General features: G+C 42.0%; 3 protein-coding genes and 1 long non-coding RNA gene across 6 annotated transcripts; 2 read left to right on the top strand and 2 right to left on the bottom strand.

Moving 5' to 3' along the window:
- Window positions 1-390: 390 nt before the first annotated feature.
- LOC135104730 (prisilkin-39-like) lies at window positions 391-8,345 on the bottom strand. 2 transcript variants are annotated; one of them, XM_064012275.1, is made up of 2 exons: window positions 8,209-8,345; window positions 391-1,121 (listed from the first exon to the last, which is right to left on the bottom strand). In XM_064012275.1, the coding sequence occupies exons 1-2, from the start codon at window positions 8,230-8,232 to the stop codon at window positions 600-602; spliced, it is 546 nt and encodes a 181-aa protein (XP_063868345.1). In that variant the 5' UTR covers window positions 8,233-8,345; the 3' UTR covers window positions 391-599. The 2 variants fall into 2 exon arrangements, with proteins under 2 accessions (XP_063868345.1, XP_063868336.1); XM_064012266.1 differs by lacking the exon at window positions 8,209-8,345 and adding an exon at window positions 1,710-1,802.
- LOC135103344 (prisilkin-39-like) lies at window positions 4,140-7,441 on the top strand. Of its 2 annotated transcripts, none has more exons than XM_064009435.1 (2): window positions 4,140-4,175; window positions 6,681-7,441. In XM_064009435.1, exons 1-2 carry the CDS (start codon window positions 4,155-4,157, stop codon window positions 7,206-7,208), a joined length of 549 nt encoding a protein of 182 aa, XP_063865505.1. In that variant the 5' UTR covers window positions 4,140-4,154; the 3' UTR covers window positions 7,209-7,441. The 2 variants fall into 2 exon arrangements, with proteins under 2 accessions (XP_063865505.1, XP_063865594.1); XM_064009524.1 differs by lacking the exon at window positions 4,140-4,175 and adding an exon at window positions 5,906-6,006.
- A 534-nt stretch (window positions 8,346-8,879) lies between the features above and the next one.
- On the top strand, window positions 8,880-18,822 carry LOC135104754 (uncharacterized). Its single transcript, XR_010270531.1, has 2 exons — window positions 8,880-9,028; window positions 18,433-18,822. It is a non-coding gene; the product is annotated as an uncharacterized LOC135104754 (long non-coding RNA).
- On the bottom strand, window positions 12,005-13,489 carry LOC135104750 (shematrin-like protein 1). The gene is made up of 2 exons (XM_064012313.1): window positions 13,360-13,489; window positions 12,005-12,763 (listed from the first exon to the last, which is right to left on the bottom strand). Exons 1-2 carry the CDS (start codon window positions 13,369-13,371, stop codon window positions 12,236-12,238), a joined length of 540 nt encoding a protein of 179 aa, XP_063868383.1. The 5' UTR covers window positions 13,372-13,489; the 3' UTR covers window positions 12,005-12,235.
- Window positions 18,823-19,048: the final 226 nt, after the last annotated feature.

The following is a 19,048-nucleotide window of genomic DNA, read 5'->3' as shown; positions in this document are numbered from 1 at the left end:
GTAGCCCTGTATTCAGAAACGCTCTGGGATCCGTATGACACACGGCATGCCACCTCACTTGCTCCATAAATGAGAAAACTCTCACTGCCGGCATGACGCATACTATAGTGTGGACGCACCTTAAACATTTATACCATTAAGTGTAGTATAACCTAACACTGCCCCTTGTTAATGATATACGAGTAGAGCGAAAAATGATATGTGTGCTTCATCACGTGTGTCAAAATTTCAACAATAAAACTCACAACAAAATCTTTATGTTCACTTAGTCCCGTGCAGATGAAAGTTTGCACAACAGTGGTAAGCTAAACATAAAGAACATACCACACAATATAATTACTTTTCATTGTTTTCACATTCACGAATCATACGAAGAAATGAAATTACTTCTGATGAATTGCAGTTTATTTATAGAAAAATAAGAATGAATATGAAATTTCCAGTAGTACAATGTAAGGGGAGCCAGGCACGGCCACTGGAGCTACAGTTTGCTGCCGAGATCCGTGCAAGACTCACCAAGAAAAGATAATACCAAAGTATAGAAAGAAAAGAGTGCTGCAGAACACCAGCAGTTGGCATTGACTTAATGGTTCGTCGTCTTAATGGTAGTAGCCGTAGCTGGGATGGCCGTAAGTTCTGTAGCCGTAGGTGCGGTAGCCATAGCTGGGCAGGCCGTAGCTGTAACGGTAGTTGTTAATGTATCCAGGGTCAGCCTCGCGTTTGTGGATGCCGTGACGATACCCATATGAACTGTGGCTGTAGGATGGGAAGCCGTATCCATAGCTGTGACCATAGCCGTATGAGGGGTAGCTGACGCTGTAGGTGGGGTGGCCGTAACTAACGCTGTAGCTGGATCTGTGGCCAAGGCCATAGCCGGGCTCAGCTTCAGCCTCACGCTTGTAGAGATGGTGCACATGGCCGTAGGATCCATAGCCGTGGCCGTAGCCATAGCCGGCATGGCCGTAGCTGACGGAGGGGTAGCCGTGGCTGTAGCTGTAGGTGGGGTGGCCGTAACTAACCCTGTGGGTGGTGTGGCCGTGAGTGCCGTAACCGTAACCAGGTTCGGCTTCCGCCTCAGGCTCAGGTTCTGCCGCCGCGACGGCGGCCAACAGGACGACGACCTAGGGACGACAAGTCAAAATGATACGGTAAACATGGAAACCTTAGAGTTTGAAAGATTCTCTCTCTCTCTCTCTCTCTCTCTCTCTCTCTCTCTCTCTCTCTCTCTCTCTCTCTCTCTCTCTCTCTCTCTCTCTCTCTCTCTCTCTCTATATATATATACACACACACACACACACACACACACACACACACACACACACACACACCGTTTTTGGAAAAGTATAAATAAAGAGTGGAGTTAACGCATTCACACGGAAAAACACTGTTGCTAACAAGCATGTAATAAATTCTCTCTTTAGATGGATGTTCTCTCTATTTAGGCAATGCAGCCAGTATGTACCGCAACGCACAAGGCTGCGGTGACATACATTTAGGAAAAGTAATCTTTCTAGATGCACGGCATAACACTGGATTTTATATGCCCAGTACCCAAAGAAAGGTTGCTAACAGAGACACGGGTATGAGAAGACTACTTGTCAAACTCGTCCTGTCACGGAATGAAACTCATCCAGTTTTCTAACCATTATGCCATTGGTACCAACACGAGTTTTTCAGGTCGGGTAGAAAGTGACGATGTCAACACCTACCCAGATCTTCATGATTGCTGTAGTTGCTGGACTGATGGTGTCTGCTGCCAGACTCACCACCTCCACCTTTATATACAAGTACATATCACCGCGCTCTTAGCCACACCCAGTGATACTATTGATGACGCAGCGCACATTTTCCTGTGACCCTGGTATCGAGGGGAGAAATCACACGTCCTTTGTTGTAGGGGCGTTAGTACACAGGCCCTACTAAAATTTAGGTCCGGAAGATTGTGGTGCTCCGAGCTTTATTGCTTAGAACATGTAACAGTAGGAAGTTACCTTGGCTGACCCAGCTTACTAACTTACGAGGACACTTCGGCAGAATATCTAATTGAGGTGGAAGGGTCCAATGTTAACCAGTAGGTTTATTGATAAACTCAGAAAGCGTCTGCTTGTATACAGATAGCTATTCACAGGTGCTGTACATCCACTCAAAGAAAAAAAAAACATTTAGTTAAACAGCAGTTTATCAGCCTTATTAACAAATTTTTAGTACTTAACAAAGCGAAGTACATGGGTATACGTATCTACAAGAGTTTAGAGAAGCGTGGTTACGTTAAGGTCACTGGAATTTTACTTGTATGACGAACAGTGTTTTAGTCAGCGGAACCATGTAATGAAGAGACAAATTTTCGAAAGAGAGGGCCACGGTCTCTTTAGCGATCTTCCTCTAGGGAAACACTCCTGCTGTCCTGCTGTTTTCTTATTACTGATATTTTCTGTACTCTTTTTGATGTAATCGTACATAGTCAAGTTGTAGACAGTACAAATGAGATGCATGTTTTTTTTTATGTAGGAGGGACACTAGCCAAGGGCAATAAAATTCCCACCCCTCGTCAAAATAAAAAAAAAAAAAAAAGCCCACTGAGATGCCAGTTCCAGAAAAGGGTCGAAATCGGTAGTCAAAAATTGGAACTTCCCTCTTGAAGGAATTCAAGTCATAGGAAGGTGGAACTACAGAAGCAGGCAGGGAGTTCCAGAGTTTACCAGAGAAAGGGATGAATGATTGAGATTACTGGTTAACTCTTTTGCATTAGAGAGGTGGACAGAATAGGGGTGAGAGAAAGAAGAAAGTCTTGTGCAGCGAGGCCGCGGGAAGAGGGGAGGCATGCAGTCAGCAAGATCAGATTAAGAAAGAGAAAGGATGATTTGACGTCATGCCTTAACTTTATTATTCGTAACCTAAAAACATGTACAAAATTAACAGACACACATACACTCGTTATAGAAACACACACACACACACACACACACACACACACACACACACACACACACACACACACACACACACACACACACACACACACACATAATGTGGGGCCGACTAGCGCCAGAAGTTTTTCGAACGTGGCTGGTGTCATTCTGTAAGCCCCATGGAATATGGCTGGGTCATTCCTCTTTTACACTTCCATTAATACCTTATGCTCGCCACGAAGGGACCTCTCTATCACACACACACACACACACATATATATATATATATATATATATATATATATATATATATATATATATATATATATATATATATATATATATATATATATATATATATATATATATATATATATATATATATATATATATATATATATATATATATATATATATATATATATATATATACACATCCACATCCTTGCTATAAGCAAGGGTGACATATGCCCTGTACCACTTAGACATATATCAGGTCCCTTCTTAACCTATATCTCTCTGAGGAATGTAAATTCCTCATTCCCTGTACCCTTTTAGTCATTCACCTTAGCATTGATTCTGATAAACCTGGACATTTTCCCCTGCAAACATCCCCTCCCTCCATATTTCCCTCCCTCCTATTTGATATACACACTGCAGCACTTATTATATTGAGTTACTTTTGAATTTGGCTAGCATCCCATTCAGTATGAAAAAAAAAAAAGCAGTTTAGAGTGTCTTGTTTCAGTTCAAACAATGTTTCATGTCTCGTTATCGTCACCCTGACACTGAATCTCAGGTTAGTTCTGCCACAGCTCTCGCACGACGTGTAAGTAGTGAAAACAAGTAGAGCAGAGGACAAGATTTGCTACGAAGGCCACATGTACACTAAGAGAGATACAAAAAAGACACGCATTCAGTGTGAGCGTACGGAGAGGAAAAGCAGATCATGCAAGGGTGCAATGACAAGCCTGACTTTGGATGATGTGAGAGTAACTGTGGTCCATAGTCATGACGGTGATCTTTCTAGTGTTGAAGCAGAGAAATTGCGATGCAGTATTCATGAAAAAACAAAAACATCAAGAGAGAGCACTGCTTGTATACTTGCCACAGCCATTCAAGAAACTCCTGAGCCTGTGAGAGTATATCTAGGAAATCAAGAATCATTGAAATGAAATATCCGACGTCAGAAGCAGGGTTCACTTCCAAAGGCCCCGGTATCGTTGAGAGAATTTCACGTTCCTGATGGATGGTCAACAACAGGCGGTGAGCACCCACAGCCCTTCCTAATACATGACAGTGGGCCTCAGTCTTCAAACAGAATACAGTAAAATCCCTCTCATCCGGCATTCGAGTATCCGGCAGTTTCAAGTATCCGGCACATTTTTCTCCGAGCCTTAAAATCAATAAAAAATCAATGTGTACTCATAAAATCGATTAAAATTCCCGCATGAGGCATACTTTGTCCACTCGCCACCAGAGCGCACTGCTTCGCGCCATCCGCGGCACACTGCACTGTGTTTACTCAGTGACCGCGTGTGCACTGTTTATCGCCTGACGCCTTCATCATGCCTAAAGTTGTAGAAAAGAGGAAGCGTGTTGTTGTGCCTAGACTTAAGCAGCTGATCAGATCAGCTGCTGATTAAGATCAGCTGATCTCACGCATTGTAGATGCGTGAGTGTAGGGTGGTGATTGTGGACATAATTTGACTTCTATTTAAGTATCCGGCAATATTCAAGTATCCGCCATATCGGCGGTCCCGTTGATGCCGGATAAGAGGGATTTTACTGTACTTGATTTTGCATCTGATAATGTTCTGCAACACTTAGCCTCGTCTGATAAGTGGTGCAAGGATGGAAATGTTTCCTTAGCCTCCAGTGTATTCATGCAGCTGTATGTTATTCGTGTGTCATTGAGTAATACGGCAGTTTCAACTGTTTATGGCTTGTTATTAAACAAACAACAGCGAAGTTATGAAGCACTCGTCAAAGCAAGAATAGACAAATGTGAGGAATTAGGATTCACTCCTGATCCATCTGTTTTTGTCACGGACTAGGAGACATCTGCCATGAATGGTATTCAAGTAGTCCTCGGTCACCACGTCAGAACGCAGGGCTGCGCCTATCATCTAACTCAGACTACTTGGAGGAAAATTCAAGAACTTGGTCTTTTCAAAGATATATAAATGAAGAAGAAATTAAACACTTTGTTGTCATGCACCACTAGGGAATAAAACAGAGAAGATGAGGTTAAAATGGATGGTGACGAACACTTCTCTTATCTCTCATGTCTACGCTAATTGTACCGCTTGTCAATCCATCTTCTGTCTATCGGGGTGCGAACACTGCATGTATGTATGGATGTACCAGGTATACCAGAACATCGTGAGTAAGCGTGTCGAAGTACGTAAATTAGATTCCTATGAGTGTAGGGCTGACGGCTTCCTGCAGCTCCTCATATTTTCTCAAATTCTTATGTTCTTAAATTCGTAATGCACTCGCCACCTTTACATTATAATTGTATCATCTATGTGTTTTTTTTTTCAGATTTATTTTATCTTTTTCTATGCATAATACGCTTAATAGCTTTAGCAATAAAACTACTAGGTCATTTTAAACATTGTTATGGCAGCCAATTAGCACGACACGAGACTCGTAGTGGTATGCAACTGTCTAAATCTTAGAGTCTAGGTACTGGTACGGACAACTTTTCAGAGGTTTACTAAGAAACTGTCCAATACCTGCCACCGCCAGTCTGTCTTAGAAGCCATGGCTGCAAAAGAAACATTTCATTCTACGAAGACAACATAGGCAGACCTTCCCTAGAAAACTCCTATACTAATACTCGACCGTTTGTTTGAGGATCTTGATTCATAAACCTTACTTTTAAACCTACATGATACTTACTTCCCTGTTGCGACATCGTTAAGGATCGCAGTTGCCAAGGTCACTAGAAAGTATGCGTTGCGTTTCCATTAACAAGGTGACACAAGTGGGTGTGGTCAGGCCAGAAGACGGCGACAATATATAGGAGAGTACGACAAATTCAACAGCAGACACCAGCAGTCCAGTGCCACCACAAGTGATGAAGGTTTGGGTAAGTGTGCATCTCCGCCTTGCCCAACTCTGCCAACCATCTACGTAGATGTGAGTGATTCTGGGGATCGAGTGAGAAACATGGGTTGGAGGACTGCGTAGTTACGGGACTGGAGTGAATTTGGGCAAAGTGACTGGACCAACAATGAGTGTCTGAGACGGTCGCAATTATCGCCAATATAAGACCTAGCGTAATGCTTCGAGGGGGTGCTGATACCCCGCCACACTGGTACAGGGCATACCTAGTACATAGTCATGCAGATGCATTTACTATATGCACGTGTGTGTGTGTGTGTGCGCGTCTCTCTCTCTCTCTCTCTCTCTCTCTCTCTCTCTCTCTCTCTCTCTCTCTCTCTCTCTCTCTCTCTCTCTCTCTCAATATATATATATATATATATATATATATATATATATATATATATATATATATATATATATATATATATATATATATATATATATATATATATATACACAGATAGATAGATAGATAGATAGATAAACAGAGACAGAGACAGAGAGAGAGAAAGAGATGCTAGATTAATATAGTTGGTGTCATCTTTCCTTTATTTTTCAGTAAAACAAGAGAAAGTAATATATGAATTTTTCTAAGTCACTTAAACTAAGGGTCACTTATTCAGCTCTGATTATCTGGTTTCCTCTTGTCGCCCTTAGGTCGTCGTCCTGTTGGCTGCCGTCGTGGCGGCAGAACCTGAGCCAGAGGCGGAAGCTGAACCTGGTTACGGTTACAGCACTCACGGCCACACCACCCACAGCGTTAGTTACGGCCACCCCACCTACAGCTACAGCCACGGCTACCCCTCCGTCAGCTACGGTCATGCTGGCTATGGCTACGGCCACGGCTATGGTTCCTACGGCCACGTGCACCGCCTCTACAAGCGTGAGGCTGAAGCTGAGCCCGGCTATGGCCTCGGCCACAGAACCAGCTACAGCGTTAGTTACGGCCACCCCACCTACGGCGTCAGCTACCCCTCATACGGCTATGGTCACAGCTATGGATACGGCTTCCCGTCTTATGGCCACACTTCATATGGGTATCATCATGGCATCCACAAACGCGAGGCTGACCCTGAGCCTGGTTACATTAACAATTACCGTTACAGCTACGGCCTGCCCAGCTACGGCTACCGTTCCTACGGCTACAGAACCTATGGCCATCCCACCTACGGTTACTACCATTAAGACGATGAACTGGACCAACACGACAGTTGCCAACTGCTGGTGTTCTGCAGCACTCTTTTCTTTCTGTATTTTGGTATTATCTTTTTTTGGTGAGCCTTGCACGGATCTCGGCAGCAAACCTTAGCTACGTGGCCGTGCCTGCCTCCCATTTCAATGTACAACTGAAAGTAAATTACTTAACTTTCATTTTTCTTTATCGATGAATAAACGAGTCATTAAAAATATATAGTTCCCTTGTTTGTATTGCTAGATGGTTCTCCTTACCACACACAGACACACACACACACACACACACACACATTGGCCGTTAACGGAGCGGTATCCTCCCTAGGTATGGAAGCTGGATTTAAGGCAATACTACACCACTAAATCTTTTATGGCGATCATATTCTTGTCAGAAAATAAAATGATCTTGTCCAAAAAAAGTAACTATTTCCTTTATTTTGATTGGGTGCCCAGTATTACACATATGTCGAAAATGGTCATGCTTCCACTATCCACTGCTACTAACTTTTTGCCTCTCAAAAAAGGCACTGCACGATTCATACTTCTTTATATTTCGTGGTCCCTTTAGAGACAGATTTTGGAGTAGACAACTAATGTCTTACTTGCAGATTTGGACGGTTGTGTCAATTTTATTATTCAAGTAGTGTCCACAAGGGAATATATCATATAGTGTTAAATTTTCTATATTTAGTAAAAATTAAGTACAATAATAATCTTCAGTAAATCGTTATTAGCATTCCATCAATAAATTACCAAATACCCAATACCCAATAACCAAACCCAATTACACAATAGTACCCGTTTTTCTTATGTCAGATAAATTCAATACTTATCATTCTTGTGAAGAAATTACACACACAAAAAAATCAAGCACAGAATCTTATATCTAAACATCTTAATAATAAAAACATCCTACAAATTACCTCCTCCTTTTCACCTTCATTAGATAAGAATTACTGAGACTACATCACGCAAACCTTTCAGCTCTACTTACGATTATTAGAGCGTGTTTGTCCATGTCACCCCAGGGTCTTCTCAGGTCTGGAATCTCTGTAACCTCTCTGCTTCTCCTCTTTCCTGTCTTTGTCTTTGTCTGCGTGTGACTTCTACCTCAGTTACATGACATGATATACCAGGGTATATGCTACATTTTTCCCTCAAAAAGCAGCCTCTATTTTAAGCGTGAAAGTCCCCATAATTCTGTTCACATAGATCACATGCAGTAATACACTTAATATACATGACCACTCATAGGCATAACGATATATGTCTTTACCCAATCAAGGTATCAGGGCGGAGTTTGAGTATAAGAGCGAAGTAAGAAGAGTTGGTAGACACCTGCCGAAACGATAATTACTCCCAGTGAGGTCTAAGACTGCGTTTATACCAAGCGAATCGAACCGATCCAATTCATGAAGAATCATTTGACTCGAGTCATTTTGAATCAGCATAGTTCCAACTGACTGAGTCTGCGTTTACACCAAGCGAATCGAATCGATTCATGAAGAATCAACACGATTCATGAATCGTGTTGATTCGCCGCACTAGTTTCAATGTAACCGCTTACACCAGGTAAATCGAGTCAATTCATGTCATACCGATTCATGGCGATTCAGAGTCAATGATTGGTTTGGACCCATTTTTTCATCAGTCAAGGCGAGTCAGACGAGTAGTAAGCACCATGCTAGTGGACGTCCTCATCAATTTAGTACGAGAACGACGTGTTATATATGATCCTAGTGATCCTGTGCACCGAGATCGTGATGCCATTGCTGCTTCATGGAAGGATATTGCTACAGAAATGAAATGCAAAGGTGAGTTAAACAGTTTTTATTTATTTATTATCTCTATACTACAGTGGAAGTTACATGTATTGTACTGAACCATAGAAGGAATTGCTGTACCGTAAGAATTACTAGACAATATTATTCTGCATATTTAAAAAAAACAAACAAATGACAACAGAAAGCGTTACGGATATGGTTACATATTTTCATTTGGCAACTGTAGGGTGTATCTTCTACTTATGAAATGCGTGACATAACGTAACCGCCAGTCAGCTAGGCTCCAGCCAGAGTGAGGGAGGGGTGTACACTTCCTGCTATTACCTCCTGTGCCTCGGATTTCGTTCACTAAATACTGCGGTATGGCACGTCACATAAAGTAAAAGTTAATATGACAAAATACTAAAATCAACATAGCTGTATTTGTTTTAATATCCTCCGTATACCGTCAAGCCTAAATAAAGAGTAGATGTGATATGGTATCAACTGGTGCGCCCATTTCTTCTGTGGTGAATGTATGTATTAGTGGATCATTCTGTCCTGCCACTCGACAGCCCCACCTGGTGAGACAAAGTTTTCTTTCATACTCCTCTAAGGCTGCCTTGGTACTGAATGATGTGTTGATACTTCCCGTGTGACTTAAACAGCTAAGCGCACTTTACTCATTTATACACATTTTTTTATTAATTGTACCTTTTTTTTTGTTATTATTTGTGCCTTTATTTCAAACATTTATACACATACACATTTATTTATTTATTTATTTTATTTTTCTATTAATTAATCAATTAATTATTTTTGTTATTTATTTTCCTTTATTGTCGTTGCTCTGCTTGTCACCCATATGTTTTGTATGCTGCGAGAGCGCAGCTGAACTGTGGTCGAGCATTGTCCCGGTTCCGACACTGGTACGCACTGTCGCCTCCTTCTGACACTTTGGGGGGAAACTGAGCATCCTCAGTCACCCGCCTTGCCATTGTCTCTCGCATTGTCCACGCACTCCTCAGTCAGGCCTGGTTCAGACTAGTCCGTTGTTACGGATTCCGTCTCCGTTCACCATCCCACAATGACGTAACAAAACGGAGTCCATACTGAACGGAGGAGTTGGCCGCCGTCTCTGTATCCATGTTTATCAACATGACTGCGCGGAGAAGAGACAAGGAATTTGTATACTTCTTGCCACCTTGCTGCTCTTAGCTGACGAAGAAAGGCCAGTGAAGTGGACAAGTGTCGTTTATTGCACAGTAAAGAAATATAATTAATTACACGCTAATGAATCCTATAAGGCACGATGGGGGCAGTAGTGTCTGCTGTATTAATGCACGGTGTGGTGGAGAGGGAGGTTATACTAGTATTTTCCGGTTGTCTGGTTGTCAGTTACCAATACACTGTCATTACCATAGCTGCTGAGTGAGGCTTGTTGCGTTTCTTCAGTTTGTTGAGCTGAAACCTATCCAGTCCATCCTTGTGCTTGTGTTTACATAATTTGCGGTGGAACCCTAGTCACTCCTTTTCCACGAAGTCTGGGTAACAGCATAAGCAGAAGGATTACAGGTTAGCAAAAGCTCAAGAATGTTGGGCGTATCTCCATGACGGTGAGGAATACGAGTAGGGTGTTGCACCAGTTGCTCTAGAGGTCGCGGAGACCTAGAGCAACTGGTGCACCACAAGCCAAAGCTTGTGGTGAACGTTGAAGTCTCCAAGAATGGAGATCTATGCAAAAAGGAAGAGGGAATATGCTTCACCCTGGAAGTTAAATAGTCAAAGAATTTCTCATAGTCAGAGGAATTAGGTGAGGGGTATACAGCACAGATACATTTAGTTTGAGAGTGACTCTGTAGTCGTAGCCAGATGGTGGAAAACTCGGAAAATTCAAGAGCGTGGGCACGAAAGTAGGTTAAATCATTGCACACATAGACACAACATCCAGCTTTGGATTGAAAAAGAGGATAGAAAAAGTAGGAGGGAACAGAAAAGGGGCTAGCGTCAGTTGCCTCAGACACCTGTGTTTCAGTGAGGAAAAGAAGATGAGGTTTAGTAGAGATGTGGTGTTCTACAGATTGAAAATTAGATCTAAGGCCGCAAATGTTGCAAAAGTTAATGTAGAAAAAGTTGGAGGGTGTCAAGATACTTGGTGTCGATACCAGAAGAGCAGTCTGACCTGGAGATACTTGTGGTCCTCTCTCCAGATGTAAATGATTTTGAATTTTGAGTGAAAGGTGTGTGTGTAATTAAGTCATGTAGTTTTGTGTGAAGGAAGAGAGTTATCTTTAGAGTGCAGACTGTGATTGTGAGACATGAAGGTAAACGTTCAGTGAGATCACAGTTGTGTTTATTGATAAGCTCACAGCACCCCCTGATGCAGTGTTTTAGACCTCACTGGGGGTAATTATCGTTTCGGCAGGTATCTACTACTTCCTCCTCTTACTTCGCCCTTGTACCCAAATCCCGCCCTGATACCCTGATTGGGCAAAGATATATGTCGCTATGCTTATGAGTGGTCACGTATATTAAGTGTATTACTGCATGTGAATTATATGAAATGTAGGGACTTTCAACCTCAATATAAAGATTACTTTTTGAGGGAAAAATGTAACATACACCCTAACATATCATGTCATGTAACTGAGCTGCAAGCACGATTTAAGTTGTCTACTCCAAACTCTGTCTCTAAAGGGATTACGAAACATAAACAATCGTGTATCGTGCCGTGCCTTTTTGAGCGGCATAAAATTAGTAGCAGAGGATTGTTAAAGCATGACCATTTTCGACATATGTGTAATACTGGCCATCCAGTCAAAATAAAGGAAATAATGACTTTTTTGGACAAGATAATTTTATTTTCTGACGAGACTATGATCGCCGGAACAGATTCAGTGGTGTAGTATTGCCTTAAATCCAGCTTGCATACCTGAGGAAGATACCGCTCCGTTAACGACCATATGTTTGTGTGTGTGTGTGTGTGTGTGTGTGGTAAGGAGAACCATCTAGCAATACAAACAAGGGAACTATATATTTTTAATGACTCGTTTATTCATCGATAAAGAAAAATGAAAGTTAAGTAATTTACTTTCAGTTGTACATTGAAATGGGAGGCAGGCACGGCCACGTAGCTAAGGTTTGCTGCCGAGATCCGTGCAAGGCTCACCAAAAAACGATAATACCAGAATACAGAAAGAAAAGAGTGCTGCAGAACACCAGCAGTTGGCAACTGTCGTGTTGGTCCAGTTCATCGTCTTAATGGTAGTAACCGTAGGTGGGATGGCCATAGGTTCTGTAGCCGTAGGAACGGTAGCCGTAGCTGGGCAGGCCGTAGCTGTAACGGTAATTGTTAATGTAACCAGGCTCAGGGTCAGCCTCGCGTTTGTGGATGCCATGATGATACCCATATGAAGTGTGGCCATAAGACGGGAAGCCGTATCCATAGCTGTGACCATAGCCGTATGAGGGGTAGCTGACGCCGTAGGTGGGGTGGCCGTAACTAACGCTGTAGCTGGTTCTGTGGCCGAGGCCATAGCCGGGCTCAGCTTCAGCCTCACGCTTGTAGAGGTGGTGCACGTGGCCGTAGGAACCATAGCCGTGGCCGTAGCCATAGCCACCATGGCCGTAGCTGACGGAGGGGTAGCCGTGGCTGTAGCTGTAGGTGGGGTGACCGTAACTAACGCTGTAGGTGGTGTGGCCGTGAGTGCCGTAACCATAACCAGGTTCAGCTTCCGCCTCTGGCTCAGGTTCTGCCGCCACGACGGCGGCCAACAGGATGACGACCTAGGGACGACAAGGGGAGACCAGTTAACAAGAGATGAATAAATGACCCGTGGTTTAAGTTGCTTAGAAAAGTCAAATATTTTCTTGCTTTACTGAAAAATAAAAGAAGGATGACACCAACTGTATTCATCTAGCGTTCTCTCTCTCTCTCTCTCTCTCTCTCTCTCTCTCTCTCTCTCTCTCTCTCTCTCTCTCTCTCTCTCTCTCTCTCTCTCTATATATATATATATATACACACACACACACACACGTGCATATAGTAAATGCACCTGACTTGCTATGTTTTCTATCGTTCTTATTCACAGCCTATCTATCTTTCTCCATTTAATTTACGCATGTACTCGTAAGTACGCCCCGTGCTAGTGTGGCGGGGTATCAGCACTCCCTCGAAGTATTATGCTAGGTCTTATATCGGTTATAATTGAGACCAATCAAACGTCTCAGATAGTCATTGTTGGTCCTGTCACTTTGCCCAAATTCACTCCAGTCCCGTAACTAGGCAGTCCTCCAACCCATGTTTCTCACTCGATCCCCAGAGTCACTCACATCTACGTAGATGGTTGGCAGAGTTGGGCAAGGCGGAGATGCACACTTACCCAAACCTTCATGACTTGTCGTGGCACTGGACTGCTGGTGTCTGCTGTTGAATTTGCCGTACTCTCCTATATATTGTCGCCGTCTTCTGGCCTGACCACACCCACTTGTGTCACCTTGTTAATGGAAACGCAACGCACACTTTCTAGTGACCTTGGCAACTGCGATCCTAAACGATGTCGCAACAGGGAAGTAAGTATCATGTAGGTTTAAAAAGTTATGTCTATGAATCAAGATCCTCACAAACGGTCGAGTATTAATATGGGAGTTTTCTAGGGAAGTTCTGCCTATGTTGTCTTCGTAGAATGAAATGTTTCTTTTGCAGCCATGGCTTCTAAGACAGACTGGCGGTGGCAGGTATTGGACAGTTTCTTAGTAAACCTCTGAAAAGCTGTCCGTACCAGTACCTAGACTCTAAGATTTGAACATTTACCTACCACTACTAGTCTCGTGTCGTGCTAATTGGCTACCATCACAGAACGTTTAAAATGACAGTAGTTTTACGGCTAAAGCCATTAAATGTATTATGCATAGAAAATGACAAAAAAATCTAAAAAAGCACATAGATGATACAATAATAATGCAAAGGTGGCGAATGCATTACGGATTTAAAAACAAGAATTTGAGGAAATAAGAGGAGCTGCAGAAAGCCGTCAGGTCTACACACGTATGAAACATTTATTTCCGAACTGATGAATGTAATTTAGATACTTTGACACGCTAGCTCGCGATGTTCTGGTACACCTGGTACATCCAAACACACATACATACAGTGTTTGCAGACCGATAGACAGCAGATGGATTCACAAGCGGTACAATTAGCTTAGACATGAGAGATAAAAGAAGTGCTCGTCACCATTCATTTTAACATTATCTCTGCTTTATTTCCTAGTAGGGTCGTCCGCTGTTAAAAGTATGATGTCGCCAGTAACCTGTTTTCTGCAACCTATTCCACTACGCCTAAATGTCTCCTATCTCTCAGGCTCTATTTCTCTATCTAGGTATCTGTCTTCATTTCGTATTTTAATCCTTCCACACGACTCCTCCATGCCACTTTCACAGGATCAACATCAACAATACAACCTCAAACGTTCATCTCTCTCTCTCTCTCTCTCTCTCTCTCTCTCTCTCTCTCTCTCTCTCTCTCTCTCTCTCTCTCTCTCTCTCTCTCTTCTCCATAATTGATACAATTGTCTCCATTCTGATCTCCTCACTTTTCTTGCCGATGTCCTCACTTCTGCTGATGTCCTCACTACAACTGCTGCTGCTGCTGCTGCTCTCTCTCTCTCTCTCTCTCTCTCTCTCTCTCTCTCTCACTGGCTTTTCCATCAGCCATTTTGTCCATACCTTCATTAATCTTTAAAGCAGGAAAGAGATTTCGGTCGCTTTCCTGAAAATCTGAGTTGATGGCATGAGACACATGGGCCGCGTATAAGTATAACAGACACAATTCGCAATACACAAGTGTCAACAGCAAATGCCAAAAAGAACATTATGGAACATATATTAATTTGACGTAAGATGAACAAATAATTATATGATCCTGTATAACCCCTTGATTTATGATATGTATTCATCTTTGCGCGCGCGCGCGCACGCACACACACACACACACACACACACACACACACACACACACACACACACACACACACACACACACACACACACACTGATGTGTACAGTTTCGCCGTGCTCTCTGTCAAGGCCACTCTGTGTGTTCCGGTCAAAGTACAGTCTTATTTCCGCGTCATTTGGTTTATGGTAATCTTGAAGTTCTCATATAAAAATTATAAAGAAAGCGACTGAATATTTAATGTCTGCCACTTAATTAAGGAAGAACGTTTCAGACATTACGCTTCCTAGAACATGAAATACGTTAGCAATTACAGTTAATATTAAAAAAAAAAAACAATAATAAAAAATCATATTAAAAAAAAAAAAATGTGCGGGTTTGTAAATATAACTGCTTCAGGTTCGTTCTACTTACATACTCGTAATTACGTTAATTTTCTAATATGATTAATTGAAATACAACATGAACAAAAAGAAATGAACACCATAAGGCTCAGTCATCTTGCTAAGCACAGATGAAGGCTTAGTCACCTTTGTAATTATAACCGCTTGAGCTTCGTTCTACTTCCATTACGTTAATTTTCTAATATGATTCATTGAAATATAGCATGAGTTAAAATAAATGAACACCATAAAGTACGGATAACGCTTAGTACGAGTCGCCTTACCATGCACAGATGAAGCTTATTCACCTTTTATCCTTATCTGTGGCAGCAACCGCGAATATCATGGAATCACGGAGGCGTGGATGCCTTCGAACCACACCCTGTCTCGGCGGTATGATGACCGGCAGTATTGTCTCCCTTTGTGGTGTGTGTGTGTGTGTGTGTGTGTGTGTGTGGTGGAGGGAGGTGGGAGGGACGCGTATGCGCAACAACGTCTCACGCACTAGCTGTTACGAATGTGAACAAGCGTCTCACACAATTACCCTTTCAGAGAGGGTGAAGGTGAGTGTTTGAAGAGCAGCATTTAAAAACACTACGAGTGTGTAAGCTGCTGCGTCTCAAAAAATCCCCTTTCCGGAAGGGGGGAGGATGAGTGTGTGAACAGCAGCGTTTCACTCACACACACACACACACACACACACACACACACACACACACACACACATCTTCAAGCAGGAGAGTGCGGGTGTATGGGCTGCAGCATTCCACTCTTTCCTTTATTCAAGTGGGAAGAGAGTAAATATGTGAAAAGCTGTGAGAAACTATCTCGCACAATCGCCAATCCCAGTGGAGAGAAGGCTGAGTGCGATGCGCTGCGTTTTATTCGCTGACGCTTTACAGAGAAGGAAAAGATGAGTGTGTAAGAAGCTGCGTCTCACACTATCACCATACCACGGACTGGGGAAAAGTGTGTTAATAGCTGAGTTTTACAAATTAACCCTTCAGGTAGGTATTGATATCTGTAAGCTTTTCTATAGAGGGAAAGGTGAGCGTGAGATGTTACATTTTGTAAACTAGCATCTGCACAGGAAGGAAGGGTGAATGTGTGAGAAACTGCGTCAAAAAATTCACTGCTTCCCAGAGGAAAGTGGAGGATGAGTGAATTATGTGAGCAGCAGCATCTCGCTCACTCTTACCAAACTCAGGTCATGGGAGATTGAGTGCTGGAGCGTGAGTAGCAGCGGCCTATCCTTCACCATTTGTGAATGCGTGAGTAAAAAAAGTTTCCAGCGTTTAACGCTTCCTAGAGTGGTTAGGGTATGTGTGTAGCAGCCATAGCTGGGCGCGATAATGAAAAAAAAAAAAAAAAAACATTAACCGATAAATTGATAACGATAATCGGCGATAAACGATAACCTAAAACCGATAAACCGATAAATCCAGAATTCCTATACTAGCGATAACGATATTGATGTTAAAAAATAAATAAATAAATCGATAAATCCAAGTCTTTTTATCTTTATCTAAGAAAACTATCAAAAATCTTCGAAAATATTCAAATTCAGTGATTATCCTGTCTCTTCACTGATGAAAATACTGTTTTCAGTAAAATAATTACATTTGATTTTGAAAAATTAAAACGTCATCATGCTTATGTTCCAAAAACTAAAATTGTCGATTATCGCTGGTTTGGAACTAAAAGTATCGGCAATACCGAAGAATCGATAACGCAAGAAAAATTACCGCGATAACGCCCAGCTGTGGTAGCAACATCTCGCATTCATATTTTTCAGGCGAGGGGAAAGGATGAGTGTTGGAAAATTCTCGTTCCACAGGCTCACCCCAGCAATGAAGTTGAGAGGATTTTGTGAGCAGCAGGGGTCGTATTAACAAAGACTCTCAGAGTTCATCTCAACCTTCTGCTTAGACTTGTGCTTATCTCTTAAGTGGTCCTAAAGTTGTGCTGAGACGAATTCTTACGTCCCAGTATGAAATGGTGAAACAGCAAAACAGTAAAATTTTATATTTCTCAATTTTGAGTTAATAGTGCAATCTTTACATATTTTTTTTTGGATTAAATAACAAAAACAAATGAAAATTTGTCATCGATTTTGTAAGGATATGAGCGCGTAAATTTGTGTTTATTAATAAGCAAATTAGATCCCGCCCAAGGCGAGTGTATTTTGTCTGTTTGCGTCCTTGAGCCAGCGTTGTCCCGCCACTCCTACTCAGCAACGCCTCCTTTTCTGTTTTTTCCTTTAGTATGGAGGAGATGATGACCCCTAAGACCAAAAAGGCCAATAGAGGAAACCCAGCTTGACCGAAAGCGAGACTTTCCTACCTCGTCCAGTCAGTATTATGAGGAAAAATGTAGTCTGAAGGGCCTCACTCATTCAGCAGCACAAAAAAACTGCATGGGGTTCTGTTACTAAGAAAGTAAATGAGACACTCCAACAATAGGATACATGAAGGCCCAAGATCATTGCTGCAGAACTGGATTTTCCAATGGCTAAATAACATTGTAATTTTTATTTTAATTATTAGCGTCAGTGCATTACTTCTTCCTGTAGGAGTCTCCAAGGCATCTCTCGTCAAATATGTCACAAATAACACTTCTGCGGTTTTATTCTATAAATGTCCAGCGGTTTTATTCTATAAATGTCCAACAATTCTGAGTCACTCAGGTCATCGAGAACACGCTTATGGGGCTGATAATTCTTGAGGTGGCGGGCTCGGGCTCGAAGGTCAGCCATCTTTGCTTTTTTTTTTTTTTACGTTCTTATATCAAATGTTGGGTTAAGCGAGGCGGATTATAGAGACCCATTCACACACACCAGTGGTGTATCAGTTCCGTATCAGTTCAGCTCTTCAGTATCAGTGAAAAAAAAAAAAAATCAGTTACTTTGAATTCGGCTGACGGGTTCACACATGTCTAGCGCAGTTCCTTGATTTGAGTCTCCTTGTCGGTTCCATCTCCGTTCCGTGAAAAAAAAAAAAAAAAAAAATATCGTTGCCACCGATTTCCTTCAGTGTTTCACGGTCACCGGACGAGTGTTTGATGAATGCACTGTCTCTTTTCTTCCACGCCTCATATACCCACTTTATTTCCTTCAGCTTATGCTCAGCCTCTTCCTCTTCATCAAGAATGATGGCAATCATTGCCAGTTCAACGTCTGAAAACTTTACCATCTTGGAAACCACTGACGTAATACGTATGTGTGAACAGACGTCACTGAAGCATCACAGATTTCACTGACACGGAACTGATACGTCACTGATGTGTGTGAATGGACCTTTATGATGGACAGCCTCGGTCACTATATGAGCGATAGGTTGATATGGCGGGACACCAGCAAGATGATTACAGTCTGGCCAGTACTCTCTATCACACTCCGAATAAATATGCCTTACATTGTCTTGAAACATGGTCCAATGAAATCCTTTGTATGGTCCAATGAAATCCTTTGTAGTAGCGTTGAATTAATAAATCATCACTAAAGTCCATTCCGTGAATTACTTCAGACCCTTAATCGACAATGCTATTAATTATTTATCTACAACACATAGAAGCAAACACTTCATTTCTATACTATTATTATACATTAGAAATATAATAAGTAGAATATAAAATAAAACAAATCAAGCCCTGCACAATCGCAATGAAATGACTCTTATGTTTAGTTTACTACACGCACTGGTAAATAAGAAAACAGTCATTTGCCTCAGCGAG

The sequence above is a fragment of the Scylla paramamosain genome, chromosome 1, assembly GCF_035594125.1.
Source record: "Scylla paramamosain isolate STU-SP2022 chromosome 1, ASM3559412v1, whole genome shotgun sequence".
Classification (NCBI taxonomy): domain Eukaryota; kingdom Metazoa; phylum Arthropoda; class Malacostraca; order Decapoda; family Portunidae; genus Scylla; species Scylla paramamosain.
This window is presented reverse-complemented; position numbering and strand designations above follow the sequence as displayed.